The sequence below is a fragment of the Fundulus heteroclitus genome, chromosome 8 (genome assembly GCF_011125445.2).
Source record: "Fundulus heteroclitus isolate FHET01 chromosome 8, MU-UCD_Fhet_4.1, whole genome shotgun sequence".
Taxonomy (NCBI): domain Eukaryota; kingdom Metazoa; phylum Chordata; class Actinopteri; order Cyprinodontiformes; family Fundulidae; genus Fundulus; species Fundulus heteroclitus.
The window spans coordinates 7,952,177-7,972,902 of NC_046368.1; the positions used below are offsets into that span (position 1 = coordinate 7,952,177).

The 20,726-nt window shown below is 40.2% G+C and overlaps 1 protein-coding gene across 4 annotated transcripts in view; it reads left to right on the top strand.

The window, feature by feature from the left end:
- whrna (whirlin a) overlaps positions 1–8,902 on the top strand; it is a 185,378-nt gene extending 176,476 nt beyond the window's left edge. For 3 of the 4 annotated variants that reach the window (XM_021317332.2, XM_036140049.1, XM_036140048.1), the window contains one exon: positions 8,239–8,902. In XM_021317332.2, the coding sequence (XP_021173007.2) occupies positions 8,239–8,421 (183 nt within the window). In that variant the 3' untranslated portion in view covers positions 8,422–8,902. The remainder of the gene's footprint in view (positions 1–8,238) is intronic. The other variant, XM_012864207.3, reaches the window with a different exon arrangement.
- Positions 8,903–20,726: the final 11,824 nt, after the last annotated feature.

The following is a 20,726-nucleotide window of genomic DNA, read 5'->3' on the forward strand; positions in this document are numbered from 1 at the left end:
GCGGGCCAATGAGTGCCGAGAGCGCGTCATGGCGCAGGTCAAATGTGTTCCACCGTTGGATCAACAATGGGACTAAATAAGGAGGAAGTTACATGTGAGACATGTGAGAAAATACGTCTGCAGCCTGTCTGCGCCGAATAAAGCAAAAGCATCTCCTGTGTATTCAGAGTAGAACTCAAAACACTGGATGTTTAGTCTGAAACGAAAGCTGAGTACCTCTGCATCCGCCGCCGCATCCATCTAGTTTCCACAGTAATTGGCGAGTCAGCAAAGCTCGGATTATTCGCGGCGCTGATCATTTTCAGAAAAGGATCTGAGCAGCTACAGGGTCCATTCAGACCTGTCTCTGAGCCTCACGCTCCTCTGAGACGCTGATTGAAATAAAAAAAAATGAGGGATGGGGTGTGGGGGGGGGGGGGGGGGACTCGGCTGATTGCCCAGGGAAGGATAAAAGGTTTGGAAATCAGTGCATTGAGAATAAAATGGGCTTCTGGAGGACAGGATGTAAAAAAAAGGGAGATTGGAGATAATAAGGTGAGGAGATGCGTTGCCAGAACAGGACTGGTGTTCCAAGATGGACGCGTCTTTTGGGTCTGGGCTGCGCTGGCAGTGGAGGTGGTTGGAGGCTCGTTGTGGCAAAAGCTCGTGGTGCAGAAGTCTTGGACTCGTCTCCCTCTGAAACTTCCTGATCTGCTGGGCCAGTCCTACCTGAGATCGGCTTTGTCTCCTTTCTGGGCTCAGCCTGAGACAGAGACGCACCGGCTGCTGAATAAATAGCGGAAGCACACACTTGGAGCGGTACAGCGTCCCATAAAAGCCCTCATTGGTTTATAGAAAGCGTTTATTTATGTGCTCAGCCCTTTCCCTGACATAGACAAAACTTCACAAGGCTCAGCTTTGAATAATTTTTCCTTATCACAAACGGTGAAATAAACCTTTTTACAGGCAGCTTCTGAGCGTTTCCTAATATTGCCTCGCAGATAAGAACCTCAGCTTAATTCAGCCCGTCTCCAAGTTTAAAGTCATAAACAACAATTATACCTCAAAGATGGAGCTCTGACTCACTGCACTGGGAGACTAATGATGAAAAATATGCGTCTCATTGCAGTGGATAATGGCAGAGGTCGGGGACAAGGAGTTCTTTTCCTACCACTGAAACAACCAAAGATAGTTTTTCCTATTCAAATTCAGATTTCGTAATAAAAGTTGCCTTTTTTTTCCCATTCTTATTGATGTAATTGTTTACTGGTGGTGGACAGAAAGCAATAATGGTTTGCATTTAAAAAGCGACGGTGATCTTCGGCTGGATGGGCGGCTCTGTGCAGCAGGGAAAACTGACTTTTTTTACCTGAGGTAAATGTCCTAAATGAAAAGCAATGTTGTCAAAAGACGACTTCAGAGCAGTAACCCATGCCTGTGTTAGAAGGCGGCTAGTTTAGGGTAAATCTTTGTGCCTTGGAGTGAGTAAATCATGCTTATCGCGCCTTCAGTCGCTGCCCAACGCTGCTGCACGCCTCGTAACTGGAACACAGAGAGAGCGTTTCATCCTCTCTGCACCCGTTGCCTGTCCATTTTAGAGTATATCGTTCAGCTCTTTGTTTAAATTTTTAATTTTTTTTGCCGCTCAGATCAGCTGACCAGCTGTTGCAAGAGGCACAGAGGACACGGCTGAAGCTCAGAGGAGATCAGTTTTTGCACATTAGACAGTAGACATTTTCACATCTGCTCTCTTCTCTTCGACTTTTGAACTGGCAGACGTTGTTAATTCAGAAGTTGTTGCTTAATTTTTTTCCCCTAGTGTTCTTAAAAATTTCAATCGTTTAATTTGTTTCACATTCTAACAATTTATTAATTCGTTTCAATAATTTTATTTTTTGTTCCAGCACTTGGTCAGTGCCTGCTGTCTTTAAAGTGCTTTGTAAATAAAGTTGGCTTGGGTAATGTACTGATTTTAGTCATCTTAGATATAATAAAACCAATAGTGCATCAATTTTCCAACAATTAAAGAAGGTTTTGGAACCCATGATGTCATACTAATCTATTCAAGTAATAAATAATCACTGTATCCGGAGGGCGGTCGAAAAATAAATGCATAAGACTCAGATCAAAATATATTTTGTGTTTTGTGAAATTTTGCTTTTCATAAATAGGAATAGGCCTTTAATATGCCTGGTATTGCCTTCTTCTTAGTTATGGTTGCAAGACCCAATTTGTTGAATCATTACTTGTTGAATGTGTTCATCTTTAGAGTTCTGCTCCTTAGCTTAGATTTGTAAATGTATAATTTCATCTATTGGTGCATATTTTTTTAATCATTTGGTGGAAAGAGGTGGAGAATAGTAGTTATTGGGCACAGTTCTGGCTAATTTAAAGTTTATAGTTTTAAAGCAGGTATACGTACTTTCAGCACTGAGGCCAGGTGGGAGATTCTGACGGAAAATGAAGTCAGAAGCTCCATAAATCACTTTTAATCAGCATTTTAATCACCTCTGGTTATCTCTGTTGCCCGTGAACTTTTTCCTTCCACTAAATCTTCCTCTCATATATTTGTCTGCACAAGAATTGTTGTAAATGTTTAACGAGTTTATACTTTTGCAAGGCAGAATGGAAAAATGAAGCACTCAGTAATTTTTCTGCATTTACAGAACATGTTTTATTGTTAAGACAATACTTAGATCTCAAAACAATATAAATAGCGCAGTTTGTCCAAGAGGGATTATAATTTGTAATCTTTACTAAAAAAAATAACAAGGCAACTCAATTGCATAAATTAATCCAGTGGCACAAAGTTTAATTTCTCAAACACTTTATATTGTGCAACATTACACAACTTGATAAGCACTACATATTTTAAATCAAGTGTCTAATTGTTATATTAGGTCATGTGCTCCAGTAAGAACTGTTGTTGTAAGAACTGTTATTTTGGGACAATCATGGTCTGGGACCGTTCTTATGGCATGCTTAAAAACAGCCCTCGTTTCACACCGGAGCTGCTTTTTATTACCTAATAATATAAGACGAACATCTTCAGCATCCTCAGAACGCCACTATTTCAAACTTGCCTGAAGGGAGCCACAAAAAAAAAAAATAAATTGAGGTTTTCTTAGTTGTTTTTTTTTTCCAATGCTTCCCACTTGGCCTCGGCTCCATCCGGTAGGGCGGATGATCGCATCAAAGCCCCAGACAATACACCCTCTCTGCAGCAGTGAAAGTAAGCACACGGGAGAGGTAATATAGCAATTCCCTGGCTTCTGTATTTCCCATCTCTCATGTCCTCCAGGGCGCTCTTCTCAGGTAGCCTCAATCTCGACATCTGAGGATGGAGGAAAAAAGTGTTGCTGGTGGCCGGCCGGCTGAACATTATCTGTCCCCACCAACGTCCCCCGCAAACGCTGGTTGTCATTAGTCTTGTCTTCTCAATATGGCCGCCGATGATTGCCTTGAGACAAATCTGTGGACGTGTCTCTGAGGTAAAAGGTTTCTGCTCCGCTAAACATTGAAACAAAAGTACCGTATTCTGTCAATTGGTGATGAACCAACCTCTAGCTAATGAATAATGTTAACTCTAATATTGGTATTAGAAAATAATGTGTCAAGATTGTTACTTTTAGGTTCTTCAGCTGCATCCTCTGAGGCTTTTTATTTAAATATAAGAAATTTAAAAACGAAAGAAGCCTAAAAATCGTACATTAGCGAGAACGTAAAGAGAATTATAATATCCCACTTCCATTAAAAGCTATTTTAATTAGAACCCATTTACTTATTCTGCAATTAATGTTTATTTCACTAATGTGACCTAAAAAGGTTTTTTATGACTGTTTATTGGTTTGATTTACATGTTTATTCATGAGGCCCCTTTCAAATTACTCTCATGCCTGTATTAATGTACAGTAGATCAGTAATATTTAAGTCCAGAAAAGTGAAGATTTAGATTTAACTCATCCTATCAGCAACTTGCACATCCATCTAATCCACAAAACCAAAAAAGTCACGTGTTGCACCCTTGGAACCAGAAGATGCATCCGTCCTCATTAATTTGTAACTTTTATTAACGGGATCTTCTTCTTTTTGTTGTTTTTTTTTTTGTATTTCTTTCCTTCTTCTTCGTCAGTTCTCCTTTAAAGCTGTTGTCCTACATTTCTCTCTGTTTAAAGTCAGTAAGCATTCTAGAAAACAAAAGGGTCGGAAAACACACAAAAAGGTACTTCAAAATGAAATAAACAGAACATGTGGACTTGATTTCAGTCTGCTACACATGGAATAGTGGCTACTTAAAGTTGCATTGCCACCCAAGTACGCCATTGATGCTCTTGGCCTATTTTTAAATCAGGCATCATGCATGAACTCAGGGAAATTAGCCCATATAATGAATTTTACCCATAAGAGTAACCAAATAACTATTTTTTTTTACTGATTTAAGTTAAATTAACAGGATGCACTTATGGAATTTGACTGAATTAAATGAAGGCATAAGCAAATTTTAAGGGGGGAAAAAACACACTTTTAGGTTCATTTGTGTAAAAACTTCTGAAAGATCAACACTGTGACAAAGTTAGCAAGAGATTTTTCCTACCTAATTAAACCTGCTGGTAATTTTGTCTCAAGAAAGACAACTGCAAGCGAAACTATTTTTATAATTTAGAAATAACTAACAGGTGAGTAAAATAGATTTCTTTTTTCCAAATCCAAATTTTATGCTTTTTTTCACATCCAGCAGTTAATAAAGTGAGATAAATATGTCTTAGTCATGCAGAGCTTCTCTGGTGCACTGAGGAAAGAGCCCCTTATTATTTATTGCTCTGACCAATATGTCAGTGTTTATTTACAATATAAATGTATGCAGTATCTTAAAATTCCACTTTTAGGAAAAATTTGGTAGGATATTACTTGTCAAGCACAATAAATACACATTCTGCACACCATCATTTCGCTTGATGAACACTGGCAGTGTAAAAGTACCCCCCCCCCACACACACACACACACACACACACACACACTACTGTTTTCTTTGTAGCCATTTCCTGACTCCTGAAGGTCAGCATATATCTGCCTTGCCTAAATGGTGTGTTCTCTTGGCTTTCCCATTTTGAAAACCAGCTAAGCAAGCGTCATGTCATATTTTTATGCCAAGAAAACAGGAAGTCAATAGAAAATTCCTTGAAACAGTCCAATAAAGCACAAGCATGCTTTTAAAAAGCCTATTACATTTTCTTTTCTTTTTTCTTTTTTTTTTAACAAATAATGCTCTTGCAATGGTTATTTTGTAAAAAGATATTAACAAAAGACGTTTATTTCATAAATGGACTAAAATTAAAGGCCGGATATTTCAGCAATCTTCAGCGTTTATGATGCCCCAACAAAAGATTAATACCTTTTAAAGCTCTTTGCTCATCTTTACCAGGGATAAAAATAAAATGGAAGTACACCGTATACCACAATGGTTTGCTTTAGCCACAAAAACAACCACATGAGGCAATGGAAATGTTTCAAGTCCTGCTTTAGAAAAGAAAAAATCAGAAGACACAAACATTTAAAAAATAAAAAATCTGTTTTCCTATTTTAGATTCTGTCTGAGAAACCTTCAGCTGCATAAATACTGGAATATCCACTCTGTTTACCCATTCTTGTGATTTCATCTGCTGCATAAAAGCTGGTACATCTTCAGTCTTATTCCACCAGTACAGATGCAGACTTCAAGAGCTATTTTATTTAAAATATGTTGGATACTGAAGCAGAACCTGTTTTTCTTAATTGCTGTCAATTTGGTAACGAGCTAGTTGATGTATTTCACAGTCCTTCTAACTTACAAGTGGCAGAAAGCTGACATTGCACATCACCCCAAACGCACCTTCCCCTCTGTAAAACATGGTGGCGGCAGCATCATGGTGTGGGTGGTTTCCTTCAACAGGGACACTGGTCAGAGTTCATGAAAAAATCGGTGAAGCTACAATGTTCTGAAAAACTATTTACACCCCTAAAAACGTCTTTTATGACTCAAAAATGTTTCAGATCATCAAAACTCAGACAAAGACAGTCTGAGTAGATACAAAAAGCTGTGTTTTTATTATTTATTTGATCAATGGACAAACACAAAACAATAATGAATTACTTGCATTTAACCACATTATGTGAAAGCTGGGTTCTGGTTCATTAGCCACATTCAGCCCTCATCCCTGTCTGATGTGCAACATTTTTTTTATTTAACAGAAGCTGCCTAACAGCATGAAGTAGGCTAAAAGATCTTAAAAAGCAACAAAGTGTGCCCTGATGTAAAGAAATTGAAGAATAGACAAGAAACAGCCGCTGATGTATATAAATCTGGAAATGCTTGCGTCCTTGTCCTGCTGCATAACCCGAGTGTGCTTCAGCGTAAGGTGACAACACCAGGATGTTCCACTAGAAAGCAGAAATCACGCTTCCATCAAGTCGTCCAGTTCTCGGCACAACAAGCAATCGTTCACTTTCACTCTACAGTTATGACATACTTTTGTATAAATAAAAAAATGCCAACAAAACACTGAAATTACATTTTCAGTGTTTGTGATCGTAACGTGACAGAACTCGGGTGCTTTTTTTTAAGACGGTGTAAGTTTTCCCCGGGGGCAGTTTTAACTAACCTGACTCATGCCAGACGTATGTCGCATCGCCTAGCTCCACTCACATACATCTGGGACATCGCCCATTGAAAGTGATTTCTCCAACCAATTTTATGGTCTGGCCAATCAGGACGCAGGGCTGGAATTTCATAGATGTGACGTAGTGGAGACGCAACCATGACGTGAGACTGTTTTGATTCAGACAGCAATGGCGGCTCGCATCGAGGAAGCAAGCGTTAGCATTGATGCTGCTATTTCTTCCGTGTTGTCCAATCTACCTAATATTGTTTCATTAAAAGAACATCAGAGAACGGCTCTGAAGGCTTTTGTTGGTGGAAACCATGTTTTCGCCCTTCTCCCAACCGGATTTGGCAAGTTTTGTTTTCCGGGGCGCGTCCACGGCAGAGAGGTTAGCGCCCCGGAGCGGTTAGCGGTTAGCGCGAACCATATTAGGAGGCCTTTAGTCCTCAACGCGGTCGGCCCAGGATCGACTCCGACCTGCGGCGCTTTGCCGCCTGTCTTTCCCCCTCTTCCTGTCAGCTCACTGTCAATAAAATCTATTCGTCCTCAATATGTCTGAAACATGTTATAGTTCAATTCAAGGTAGTACATCGTTTACACTGGTCTAAGGACAGATTGTGTAAATTCAAAAGGGACTTGGATCCGACGTGTGATCGTTGTAAACAATCTCCAGCCACACTTTTACACACATTCTGGTCTTGTCCAAAGTTACACAGATATTGGCAAGGCATCTTCAACACTTTTTCAGGAATATTTGGACAAACTGTCTGTCCATCACCACTTATCTCTCTCTTTGGGGTGGTTCCAGCAGAGACCTCCTTCAGCAAACATCAGAGGACTGTGTTAGCTCTCTACTGGCTAGAAGACTTATTCTTCTTCGATGGAAGGATCCACATCCTCCAAGATATGGACATTGGTTAAGAGAAGTTATGTCTTACATTCATTTAGAGAAGATCAGATATACTGTTAGGGGATCTGTAAACAAATTCTTTGACGTCTGGCAGCCATTTATATCCTATGTCGGGAATATTTCGGCAGATAACTTTGTGTAAAGGTCAAATATTGGTTTTGTGTTGCAAACCTGTGCTTTGGATCGGCTGATGTATGAATAAAAGGTGTATTCTTGTTGGGGTAGTAGACCCGGTATAGGAGGGGAGGGTGGGGAGGGATTTTTGTTGTATATTTCGTCAGTTTTTTTTTTTATGTGTATGTGTGTGTGTGGTGTATGTAAAGAAAAAGAAGAAAAAAATAATAAAAAGACCTTGATCAAAAAAAAAAAAGCGTGCCACTAGAGCCGCAAACACATTAAAAAAAAAAATGTTTTTTTTTCCTGCGTCGCTCTCATCAGCGTCACGGGTTAGCTTCGGTGTGAGTGGTTGAAATAGCACGTCGATAAAGATGACAGACAAGTGGCTTATCCAATCATATGCAAAAAATTTTGATAAGGCCCAGCCTTCAAAAAAGGCAATTCCTATGGCGGTGTCCCAGATGTATGTGAGTGGAGCTAGGCGGAGCGACATGCGTCTGGCTTGAGTCAGGTTAAGTTTTAACCGCTCGTCTATGGATTTTCTCTCTGCCTGGCTATCTGACCCTCTTCTCGATTCCCTCTTTCTGTTGCAGAGGGGCGGCTCGGCCCATAACTGCGGCCAGCTGAAGGTGGGTCAGATCATCCTGGAGGTAAACGGGGTTTCCCTGAGGGGCCGAGAGCACAGGGACGCCGCTCGCCTCATCGCCGAGGCCTTCAAGACCAAAGAGAGGGACCACGTGGACTTCCTGGTGACTGAGTTTAACGTGGCCCTATAGCTGTGAGCAGGAGGAGAGAGGACGATGATGTCGGCACCCAGAGAGAGAATGACTGAACAACATTTAACCTTCTTGCTGATTCGATGGCACAAATCGAAAAGAACCACCGACTGATCTCTGAGCCCTTGTTCTCTTTTGTAATCGAACCCTTAAAGGCATTATTTCCTCAACGTGTTACCTCCAACTGTGAGACCTGATGCACTAACGGTGGAAAATAGGGAATCTTTACCTTTTGGTTTCTTCTCACTGTTAAAATCTACAGACCTGCAGCTGTTTGAACCTCTCCTCGCTCTGTCCCATGTTACGTTTATGTTACATTTATTTCTGCTTCTGTCTGAGAGTGAACTGTACGGCTGAAACTGACTGACGCTTGAATTTGCAGGCTCAGGGTTTGTACTGTATGTAAAAATGGACATATGTAGATACAGATGGATATAAGCTGCACTCATAAATGCTCCTATATAAATAAAAAAGAAACATGCGTAACCCTTGTTTGAGGTAATCAGTGAAACTTGTGTTTGATATACTCAGGCTTCCAAAGATGATGGCACAGTAGAGAACCTAAATTTATACCAGAAAAACACCATTTATTTCTAATACTCAACAGTAACCTAATTATCAATCAATATTGGGTAATTTCTTAGTACTTTTCTTCCAAGGAGTCCGATTTTTCTTATGTTTTAAAGAGATTTTGATGAATGGTTCTCCAGATCCACGTGCTTTAGGTTTTGGCAGGTTTTTCTTCCTCATTTTCATTCCAGCACAGCCATTACTGCATATTGTGTTCATAAAACCCTAACCCTACATGGAGCTATAGAAATGCCATACTTGTTAAAATGGGGTTCAGTGTTAAAGTTTTTTGAGAGCTTTGATGAATTATGATAGCCACAGTTTCCAATTAATACCAGAAAACTAAAATCAAGAAATCACTTGTATAGAACCTGTCTGACATGAAGTAGGTCAATCAGTTTGAGAAAACGTCATTGCACAATCCAAAGAAAATTAAGAATGGATAAACTAACCTATATCTACAGGCCTGGGAAGGGCTACACAGTCACTTCTAAAGCTTTGGGATTCCAGTGGTCTACCTTACAGCCATTATCCAAAAATGGAGAAAGCATAAAACAATTGTGAACCTTACCAAGAGAGGACGACCTTACACAATTACTCCAAAAGGCAAATAAATTAGTTATCCAGGAGGTCAAAAATAAGCCAGAGCAACATCTAAAGCACTGCAGGTCTAATCTGCTTCAGTTAAGGTCAGTGTTCATACTTCAACAACAGAGAAAAGGCTCGACCTGGACAACTTGCGCTAATTGATGGATTCATGATTTTTGCTATCTATTATAGTATGAATCGAAATGTACAACTTCTTCATTACTTAGACACCAGATGTCTCAAAGGGGACCTATTTTTCAGTTCTCCTCATCATCAGAAATCATTCAGTTGTGGTCTATATAAAGTGGTACTGCAATAATTTGGTCTGTAATCCTCATTAATTTACCCTCATGTCCCCACTTTTTAACCCTGGTCTGAGGTGTTTTTGAGAGCAACTCGTTTTGGTGTGGTCTCTTTAAATCTAAAGAAGCACTTCAGACCATGCCCCCCTCCAGGTCGCAGGGTATGCCTCTCCACCTCATTCAGCCATTTTTCTAGTATGCCAGGGGATGGTGTAATGAACAACCAATGACTTATCCACTTGTAGCCTTGGCATCCTTCTGTTTGGACCACAAATGTCACTCTGAGAAATAAAAATGACAGATTTGCAAAACTGGTAAGCCGGAATTCCATGACTTTGTGTAGCAGTTCTGTAGCAACTGTGACATAAAACCTAATAAGAATAGAGAAAACTGAACGGCTTAAAAAACATGACCCAAAAAAGATATAAAGATATCCGTACAGTACCTGGAGAGACTACGTTCAAATTTCCTGTTTTCTTAGAAACTCCAAATACACAACAAAATATAGCTATTTAAGGTCTAAAAAAACGGATTTTGAATATGTCCTTTTTAAACACTGTTCAGTACACACATTTTCTTAATTCTGAAATATTCAAGCCTAACTAAGGAAGAAAGAAGTTAGCTTAGCAATTACTGTGTTTGGGCATTTTCCACAAAATCACAATAAATTTCAACTCAAAAATACTTTCCTAATTAGAAAGGCCAATCAAATATTTAATACTAATGGACTTTACCATTAGCATGTTAAAACTAATGTGAGCATTCTAATGTTAGCATTAAATGATTACATCTCTGTGTCAAGTTAACTAAGAAATATAAAATTTCAACCAATAATTTTCATCCACTAGTTCACTAGAAATGTAGAAGTCCTGTGGTACAATATTAGCATATGTTAGCGCTAGCGTATTAGTTTAAGTGTTATCCAGTTACTATTAGGGTTAGTTTCCTAATATTAGCACGCTCGAGCCGTTCAATAAATTCAAAGTTTTACTGAATTTCTTAACCACTGTATGATCCTGTAGTAGTAGCTTATGTATTTTGTGAAAGAGTAAAAGCACAGATCAAGTTGCTGTCAGTGGTAGCATGCTAATGCTAATAATAGGCCTGCTATCATAACTGTTGGCATGCCAAATTAAGCATGTCTGATTGTTTTGAGAAATAAAAATAAATAAATAAAAAGAAATCACAACATAAAACCTTTACACTGGAAATATGTTGTGTGATACTGTGAAAGCACTAAAGATTATCTAAATGTTAGCATGCCACAATTAGCTTAAGCTTCCTAACATTAGTGTGTTCAGTTTTAGTAAAAAAAAAAAAAAAAAAAAAAAAAATATATATATATATATATATATATATATATATATATATATATATATATATATATATATATATATATTACAACTGGAATTTTTCATCTACCCACTGTAAACTTGTCAAGTAAAAAGTTTTTTTTTTACAAAATAATCAGACTTCTGCGTACAAAAGGAGTGCAACATTAGCATACCACTGTTAACTTTAGCGTGCTAATACTGACATGCTGTTAACATGGCTGCAGGGCATTATGAACTACTAATGTGGTGCACCGTGCACAGCTTCTGGACACTTATTTTACTGCGTCATGAAACTGAATTCTGGTGGACTGAAATTTTAAAAACCGCTAACAGATTAAAGAAGTACCATTTCAGACAGAATTTAAATGAAATAAAAAGAATAAAATCAAATATCGTTGAATAAGTTACGTTGTTGCATTTCTAGCTGTTTAAACTTTGTTTTTCCTAAATATAACTTACTGTAAAACAAGAATTTTTATGTGGGCAGGAAAGATCTCCTGTAGCGTTCTGTTTTTATAATCTGAAGAAGCCTTTGACTGAAGATACTGTTTTCCAACTGCTGTAGCATTATCTTATGTTGCATAAATTTGAGGAAAAAAATCCAACCATAAATTCAAGTAGATTTATTTAAAAAGGAATCCATTTTAAGAAGTAATTCCTTCCAACAAATGACTAAACTTACAGTTATTTGCTAGCATCAAAGCACTTTGCTGTCTCTAACATTTCACGAGGATGAAGCATACAGAGAGGAAAACATTTGACCATCACTCTTTTACTCAATCTCTTTAGCTTCTTCAGTCTTGGGTGTTCATCCATGGTCTCATCTCTCTTTCTAGAGGTTGAAGAAGGTTAATTTGTGTCTGGTGAACCCTTTTTATGCAGATGTAGGGATGTGTTTTGGATCGTTATCCTGCCAAAAGACCCAATGACCCATTTTCATTTTTTCCCACCAGGTCCACCAGATTTTTATTTGAAATGTCCTAGGATTTTAAAGTTAAATGTGCCATGCACTCCATTACGTTCGCTTTTAGTAGAACAACAGGCCCACAGGATAATAGCTCCCCCAATGTACTTAACAGGGGGTATAAGGTGTTTTTCCCACATTTTCAATCTTTTGTTGCAGACAAGCTTCACCTGGAGCTTTGTTACTGAAAAGCTCAATCTTAAGGCCTGCACTGTTCCAGTTTTTTCTCCCTCTGTAATTGTTCTTTTCTCCTCTCCATCTCCGTGGATGTGTCACCTGCGTCCCACAGTGAACACACTTTTCTGTCTGGTTTTTGTTTTCTCAATATCACAAAAGGTACACACAGTAGAACACATGCACCCACGCAGAAAGACATCTTGAATATCAAGCGTGCGAGCTCTATTAATTTCATTGTTCTTAAATTAAGGAGTTTGGTGGACTCCAGCAGACTTTTTTTAATATTTTTAAATCAATGCACAAAGTGCTAGTGTCATAGTTCTTTAAAGTTTTCTTTTCCTTTACCCACATGCAGAAATCAATTAGAACACAAAGTGAAATTTAAATATATTACAGGGACAGTTTGGAGTAATGGGTATGGGAGGTTTTCTGAGTTTATGGTTCTTCGGCATCTGGAGGAAGAGGGAGGGAGGGAGGGAGATTGCTGCTTGAAAGATAAAACTTATAGGTTGAATGATGATGATGATGGGCCTGGAGGGAAGAAGGTAATCCTGCAGTATGAGTGGACTGAGGTGAGTATGATTCCAGAAGAAGAATGACTGAGGAAACTTTGAGACAGAGGCAGGCATTGAGCAGAGAACATTGGAGGGTGGGCAGACACCACTGACGATGAAGGAGCCGTAGAGAGTGACCATGTAGTTTCCAGGAAGTTATTATCGCAGAAGCAACTTCAACTAGATTCAAAGACAGCGAGCAATCCGCCCAGGAACTGCTACCATGCAGGGTGATCACCAGGCAAAGAAATGCCTTCTCACAGCTCCTTATATCTCCAGTAGGTTGATGAAAGCTCCCCATCAGCGGCCACCCCACCAACAAAGATCCTCAGGAGAGACCTCACAGTTGCACACAACTGTGAGGTTTGGATTGGAAAATGCATTAGGTTGTTATGTCTCAGTTTTGTTTGTTTGTTTGTTTGTTTGTTTGTTTGTTTGTTTTTGCAGTTATCAGGGCATTTTATTATGGTTGTTAATGGCCTCTTGAGATTGTGCAGGCTTGTATTAGTTCTGCAGATTCAGCTGTGGGAGCCTTCCTGATTGGCTGCCGGGAGGCTGCAGAGGAGCTGCGACCCCATTGGACCAGCAGAGGACTGCCGAACCAATCAGACGCTGGGTGGTTTGAGTTATCTTTAACCCGACCTGTTTGAACCTTATGTATTTTCTTTTGCATTTAACATCCCCAAAACCAATTGCCATTTTCTTTGGTTGTATTAATTGAGTTAAGAGTATTGTGTTTTGGTTATTGTAAAACTCTTCCTTTGTAAATAAATCCTTTCGTATGCCACTCCTTTTCTCTGGACACAGTTTTGTTACCTCCTCTGAACCCCTAGACAGAGGGGGTGTAACAACGGTAAATGGCTTTTTTTTTGTTCGTTTTTTTTTTTTTCCGCCCCATCAGCTTTGTGTATTTTTGTATATTAGACATAACAAACAAGAGTGTGGTAACTCCAGATACAAACATTATTTCTCAAAGAAAAATAAATTGCAGAGACACATAGGCAAAAAAATGTTGGGGGTTTAGATCTGGCCCTCGTCAACAATTGTTACATTTATAATTATTTTTATAAATTATTATTATTATTGGTGCACCGCCTCTATCCACAAAAAGAGAGGCTGCTCATTGGACAGCTCTGTCCCAACTACTGTCTCTCTACCTGTCCACCTTGTCCTCATCTACTGGGCCCATAACACTCTGTTTTCACATTAATAACATCTGTACACTGCACTTTGGATTGCTGCAGCATTGCAACGCTACAAGTCTCGGTGGTTCCCAGAGTTGGAGTCAGGACCCCACTTAGGGCCACGAATCAGCAGGTGTTCATAACGTTCATAACAAGGATATTTATGATAGAAATTATAGAAATATGAAACACACTGTGCCTAAAAAGTTATTCAAACCAGACATATTAGCTGTTTTTCTGTTTGTGTTATTGTACCTGTGTTTAATTGACTGAGTAGGATACTAAACCGTATTTGGGTTCCCCGGTTTCTTCCTTTGTTTATTTTGTGGGAAGATGCAGAAAATCTTAGGAACCACTCGTCTTAATACAGAGCCCGGGAGAGCTCACTTTAAGTGATATTTTTTCAGGTCGTGATAATTTGTGAGCATGTTTCCTTTAATTGAGCCCTCGAATTAATAAAACGTGAGCACGTTTTCGTTTAATTGAGTCCTCAAATTAATAAAACTTATTCGAGCACACGTTTTAATTATTTGTGGGTGCGTTTTGGTAGATCGAGATCTCGAATATACTATAATGTGCTCATGTTTACATGTGTCAAGACAATATTGAGTGCACGTTTTACATATTGTGGCCACGTTTAAGTAGATTGTGCGCACAATGTTCTATAACCATGTTCACTAAATTGTGCCCTCGTTTTAGTAAATCGTGCACTTGTTTGAGTAAATAGTGCACTCGTTTAATAAATTGTGCCCTCGTTTTACTATGCTTAAAATGAGAGCTCAATTTAGTAAAATGAGCTCACACTATAGTAAAACGAGAGCACAATATAGTAAATTGTGCACACGATTTAGTAAAACGAGTGCACAATTTAGTTAAACGAGCGCACATTCTCTCAACATGCAAAACATTTTGCGATGACCCCTCCTGGGCTCCGTATCTTAATGCACGTCGGCCATATCTTTGCACACGTGATCTCCTGCTTTTATTTGTTTGACTGGCCCTTTTGGCCTGCTCCAAATGTTATCTATTTTTTTTTTGTGAGTAATAACATTTTTTGATTTATAGGTAATGTTTGTTTCTTATTTTGTCTGTTTTGACTTGGGTGGATGCAAGCTGTTTCTTAATTGCAACTAAAGATACACAATCTCTTTCCAATTGCATGTTTTCCGCGTATCGTGCAGCCATATCTCATGCCATCAGTGCTTTTAACTAAAATATCTGACTTTGTAACACACATTTTTTTTCCTGTAGTTGACTAAGATCATCATCAGGTCTGTGGCTGTAATATATTATTCCTTTTGTTGTATGAACATAGGTCTTGCGGAAGGCCTGAAGGTTGAAACGCCAATTAAATGGAGTTAAATTCATGAAGATATAAATGAAGTTGGAGAGAGCAATACTTCTTTTTTACGGCTTTAAGAAAAACAACTTAAAAAATTAAAAGTTTTGTATTTCACCCCTCCACAGCCAAAGTTTTACAGACTCTATACCTGTCTTTGAATGTGTGGGCTATTTTATCGGGTTTCATCACAAAACTACTCTCATCTGTTTTTGATGCATGACTTAAGCTGTGAAGTTTGTCTACCCTCAAAGATTCGGGTTGTTTAAAGATGTCTATATGGTTTTAGATCAAATGAGCTCAGTCTGGGGTGTCCGTTCAACCCAGACAGCGTAGTTTTACCCCGGCTGCACTCCCAGCTGATGATTTAATTTTTTAATCAGCTACATTTAATCAGTTTCCCCCCTTGTGGGGCTTTCCTGGACCCAAGCTCGGTGCAGCAATTACACCCGTGAGGGGAGTAATGAGACATTTACAGAATGACATTGCTAAAAATTTTTTTTTTTTTAAAGAGCAAACTCACATGCAGAGTGAGTGGGTGTGCACATTTGATCCATTTTTAGAAAAGTAATTAGGAGATAAGCAATGAGAGTCAAAGAGATGGAGGCAGAGAGGGGGGGGGGGGACTTTGAGCAAAAACAAAAAGGGAGATAATTTGTTGTGGGTTGCTCTGCTTCCTCTTAGATTTTACTGCTAAACATCCTTTTTACATCACTCCGGAGACTCATGTTCGGCCGATTTGGGAAGTAATTGGAGTAATTAATCTCAGCGTTGTGTGCAGGAAGGTGTGTCCCGTGTTTGTTTGATACAGATGGCTTGTGTCTGTTTGCGCTTAATGGATGAAACAAGAAAAATATGGTCAAAACAAACAGATGGCAAATAAAGACAAATATAAATGTCATCGCCGAGGAGGACGTGGGCTGTCTGGACGTCTGGGCTTTCTGACATACTCTGACGGCGCAGCTCTGTGAGAAATTACCATCAAAGACTCTTCAATCATTTGGGTGACAGCGAAGAGGGAAAAACACCACATGTGCTTTTATAACACATCCTTTGCTGCCTTTTGGCAAATGTCAGCTTCGGATTGATGGAAACTGACACAAAGCGATGCTGTAATCAGATCAAGCACCCGTAGTTGAGTCTGTGTTGGCCGAGGCGTCAATATAACACTAATATAAGATACAGTTTTAAAGTTATTTCTTTACATTTTGAGTCCAGCTTAACTCTGAGAGACGTTCAGAAAGCCTGAAGAAGTACTGAAAGCTCTGGTGTTTGGGTGAAGTTTAAGAAGAAAGGATTTAAGACCTTTTAAATGTGCTTTTTAACCATAATCTTCCTTTTTATGTTTTTTTAATCTTCTTTTTCACTTTTTGACTTTTTTTTTTTATTTTTTTTTTACCTTGTCTTGTCATGTTACACACGGTGGAGGACCTGTAATGCTGCGGCCTTATTTCTCCTCTAAAGACCCTGGGAGCCTTCTTAGAGCGCATGAACACTGGGAAAATCCTGGGCGTTTTAAATAAAACATGGATGGCCTCGGAACCGATGTCCAAACCCATAAATCATCTAGAACCTGCATAATAATACAGTAGTTTTACAGTGAAATTCTCATTGTCTCCAAATGAAAACATGCAAATTTCCTCAGATATTTCTCAGTTTTTTTCACTTTTGTGTGACATTGCATCATTAACTCCAACCTGCAATGGAAAAGGGATTCTCCAAACTATCTCAGCTCTTACAGGCTGTGTTAGAATAGCTTAAAAAAAGAGAGAAATGTCTCCCAAACGCCTTCAAGGCATTTGAGGACAATGAATGCATCAGAAGGCTTTCAGACTTGATGTTCGGGCGGCTGCTGCCTGTGTGTGTGTGTGTGTGTGTGTGTGGGGGGGGGGGGGGTTGCGTATATGTGTGAGATGGAGACAACAGATATCAGCTGGATGAGTGTGTTCTCAGAGGAAAACAGATGACACCTTCCATCAGATGAGGAGGAGAAAAGAGGAAACACGGAAGAGGGGAAAAGACAGGCAGCCTGCGGTTTCACTGTGGAGGGATGAAACTAAAAAATAGGTTTTAACTGAGAAAGTTGCAAGAGATGGTGCAATTTGAACATCGGCGAAATCTTTCACATGACAGTTTCCAATGTTTTGTCAGTTTAAGAAACAACATCGTTTAAGGTTTTATTGGGGGGTGTTTTATGTGATGAGGCAACATAAGGTTATGCTTAATAGTGGAAGTGGAAGGAAAATGATGTTTGCACATTTGTTTTTACAAATAAATCTAGAAAATAGTGCCGTGCATTTGAATGTATTCCCAGCGGTGAATGATGAGGGTAGCAGCATTGTGCTGAGGGTGTTCTTTTGTTTAGCAGGGACAGAGAAGCTGGTCGGAGCTGATGGGAAGATGGATGATTAATATATTCATGGCTGGCGAGTCGTGATATCTTACAAGTGGGATTCATTCCTTGCTGTTCTTTCAACAATGACTTTCTTCTTGCCGCTCCTACCTGAAAGGACAAACAAATATCTTTTGTGCTGACAGATTCTCCCTCCTGAGCTGTGATCTCTGCAGCTCCTCCAGATTTACCATCGAGCTCGTGGCTTCGTGTCTGACTAATGCCGTCTTGCTCTGTTGGTTCGGGTTGACCTCCATGTCTTGGTAGGTCTACGGTTCAGAGGATGGGTTGACCGGAGCTCTGGGAGTTGTTCGTCCTTTCTCACAATGATTGCACTGCTTTGTATAAAATTTCTACATAATATCCCAACAGAAAACGTGGAAGTTTGTTAATCCTTTTCTACTTTCAGCACCTGAAGGTTTTCTGGATGCATGAGATTATACTGACCTGTCATCGTTTAGAGACAAACATGTCTCACTGAACTGCCTAAAATGTAAAATGATCTATAAAACTGTTTGGAAATTACATTCTGGCATTCATTGTCAGCACCTAGGGTGTTGATAGTTTAGTCTCCCCGGCAATGAAGTGCTTCTATTAATGCCGAAGTACGCCGCTGAGGATAAGGATGTTTCGGGACCATCAGATGTGAAAAAATAAATTAACAACTCCACAGGATGTGGAAAAAGTCATTATTTTGAGACCATTTGTTTGTTGTCTTCATATAAGCCCCACTTATAGGACCAGTCCTCCCTGCCACAGATGATCTTTTTGATTTAACTGCACGACGACCACATCTGGTAGACGTTTCCCCAGCTCTGCCGTCTCTTTGGCCTGATATTAGAGGGCCGTCCAGGAGGGAGGGATGATGGAGAGAAGCGATGGCGTCAGCTGACAGTCCCATTAATCAGAGATGTTGGCCTCGGCTCCCACCTCAGACGCCTCGGCTCAGACGGAGACTTGTTGCTTGTGCTGATGGACCGATGCGGCGGTTCGCTCCTCCACCGTGAAACGCGACTCTTCTGGAAATGTCAAGCTCATGCTGCAGCCTCAACCACCTGTTGACTTTCTCTCTGATGTTTATCTTTTTAACTGACTGTGGCTTCCACTTTTATTAGCTGTTGATTTTGCTGGTGTTTATTTTCCTCCTCCTTAGAAGCTTCACGCTGCATCCTTTTGTTTGCCTGTCGCTGGGGCAATCCGGGCAGTCTGTCTTAGTCTCTGTTTTCTGTGCATTTTAATGAAGAAAGCTGACATGGTGTGGAAACATGAAGTGAAACTAATTCACCAGGGACGCCTGTGCAAATGTAGTTAGCTGTCTGCCTTCATTCTGAGTATGAAACCTGAGAATTGAAAAGCATTTTGGCTAAAGGTGTGAAAAACTTTTGATTTAAATTTGTCCCTATGTAATTTCACAATATTAACTGCTGCACCACCAAACTATGTCCAGGTTTCAGTCATCTAGTTGTTGATTTGAGGCAAACCTGGAAGAATGTGGAGGTGGTCCTCCTTCGGTATTTCATCCCCAACACGACTTGCATTAAAATTGTCCCTCAGGATGATGCTGCATCCGTAATGCTTCCCAGTGTACGGCCCTGACAGAATCTGGAGACCCGATAATTCAGCCAACAGACAGAATAAGCCTTTAAGAATGTTTATTGTCATTAAACTGGTGTTGCTGGAACAGGAACTGACAGGACCTCGTTCTGGAATTACTTATCAGATGCCGGGAGTTTGTGCTGGCTCCAAAACTTGATTCCAACGGCTCAGTCAGTCTGGCTGGGTAGGACAAATGCTAGCGGGGAGGTCATTGTCATTTTCTAGAAGGACTAGGCAAGAGGGAAATTCAGGATCCGGGTGAAAAAATTGGTAAAATGAGGAACACACACCAGACAGAGGTTCTGAGCGGGGCGGAGACAAGAGACAGAGGTTCAGGTTTGGGTCATACACGAGAGGCAGGAGAAATCAGACAGGGGTAGAGGCAGACAGGCTTGTTTCGGTAAGCAAGACAGGAGATTGATGTCAGAATACAGAAGCCAACTGGAGAATATGATAGGGCCAAGGCAGCCAGTAGAAAACAGGAACGAGACATTTCGAGATCAGGAGTTCAATACAAGGAACGCTGGATGGTCCACTCACATGGTGGCTTTCAAGAATCTGGCGGTTACTCACTGGGAGAGCCAGGAGTGGATGAGGGATGTATAATACTCCTCCCAGGTGCAGCAACTCCCAGTAATTGTAGCTGCTGTAGATGTAACCACTCAGACCCTGATTGCAGGCACAGCACAGGAAGCAGGAAGTGACGTCATGGGACTTCAGACGGCTGCTTCTCAGGCAGGAACAGACAGGAATACCTGCCCCCAGCTGGCCCTCTGCTCTTAGTTTTAAAGGCTTTAGTCTGACCTTTCTAACTGTAGTTGTTATTTTTTTTATTGTGGATACAAACAAGTAAGTATTGTTGAATCTGGTTGCATTCAATGCAGAACGGGCAACAGCAGCAGGGTGAACCAACCGTGATGAGGGTGGGAGGGGTTTTTGATGGTTTTCTGAGCCCTGGTCAGGCAGTGTCTGCAAGCAGAGTCATGGATAGAGGGAAGCGCCGATTGTCTCCGTTATCCTCCCCTCTCACTACACATTTCCAGTATGATGCATGGCAGGCCCTAAACCAGACGGTGATGGAGCTGGTCAGTACTCTCTCTTTTGTTCATCTTTAGAAAGTGGCGACGATGGGAGTGGGAGATTTTCTCTTCGGACACAGAAATTGCAGACGTTGCTGTGCTTTATTCACAAGAGCAGAGGTGCTGAGGGACCAGGGAGATAATGATGGAGGTGTTTTTTCCGACCATGACAGTCTGTGAGAAAATCCAGAAGCTATCTCAGACAGGAGGGAGTTGATTCCAAGGG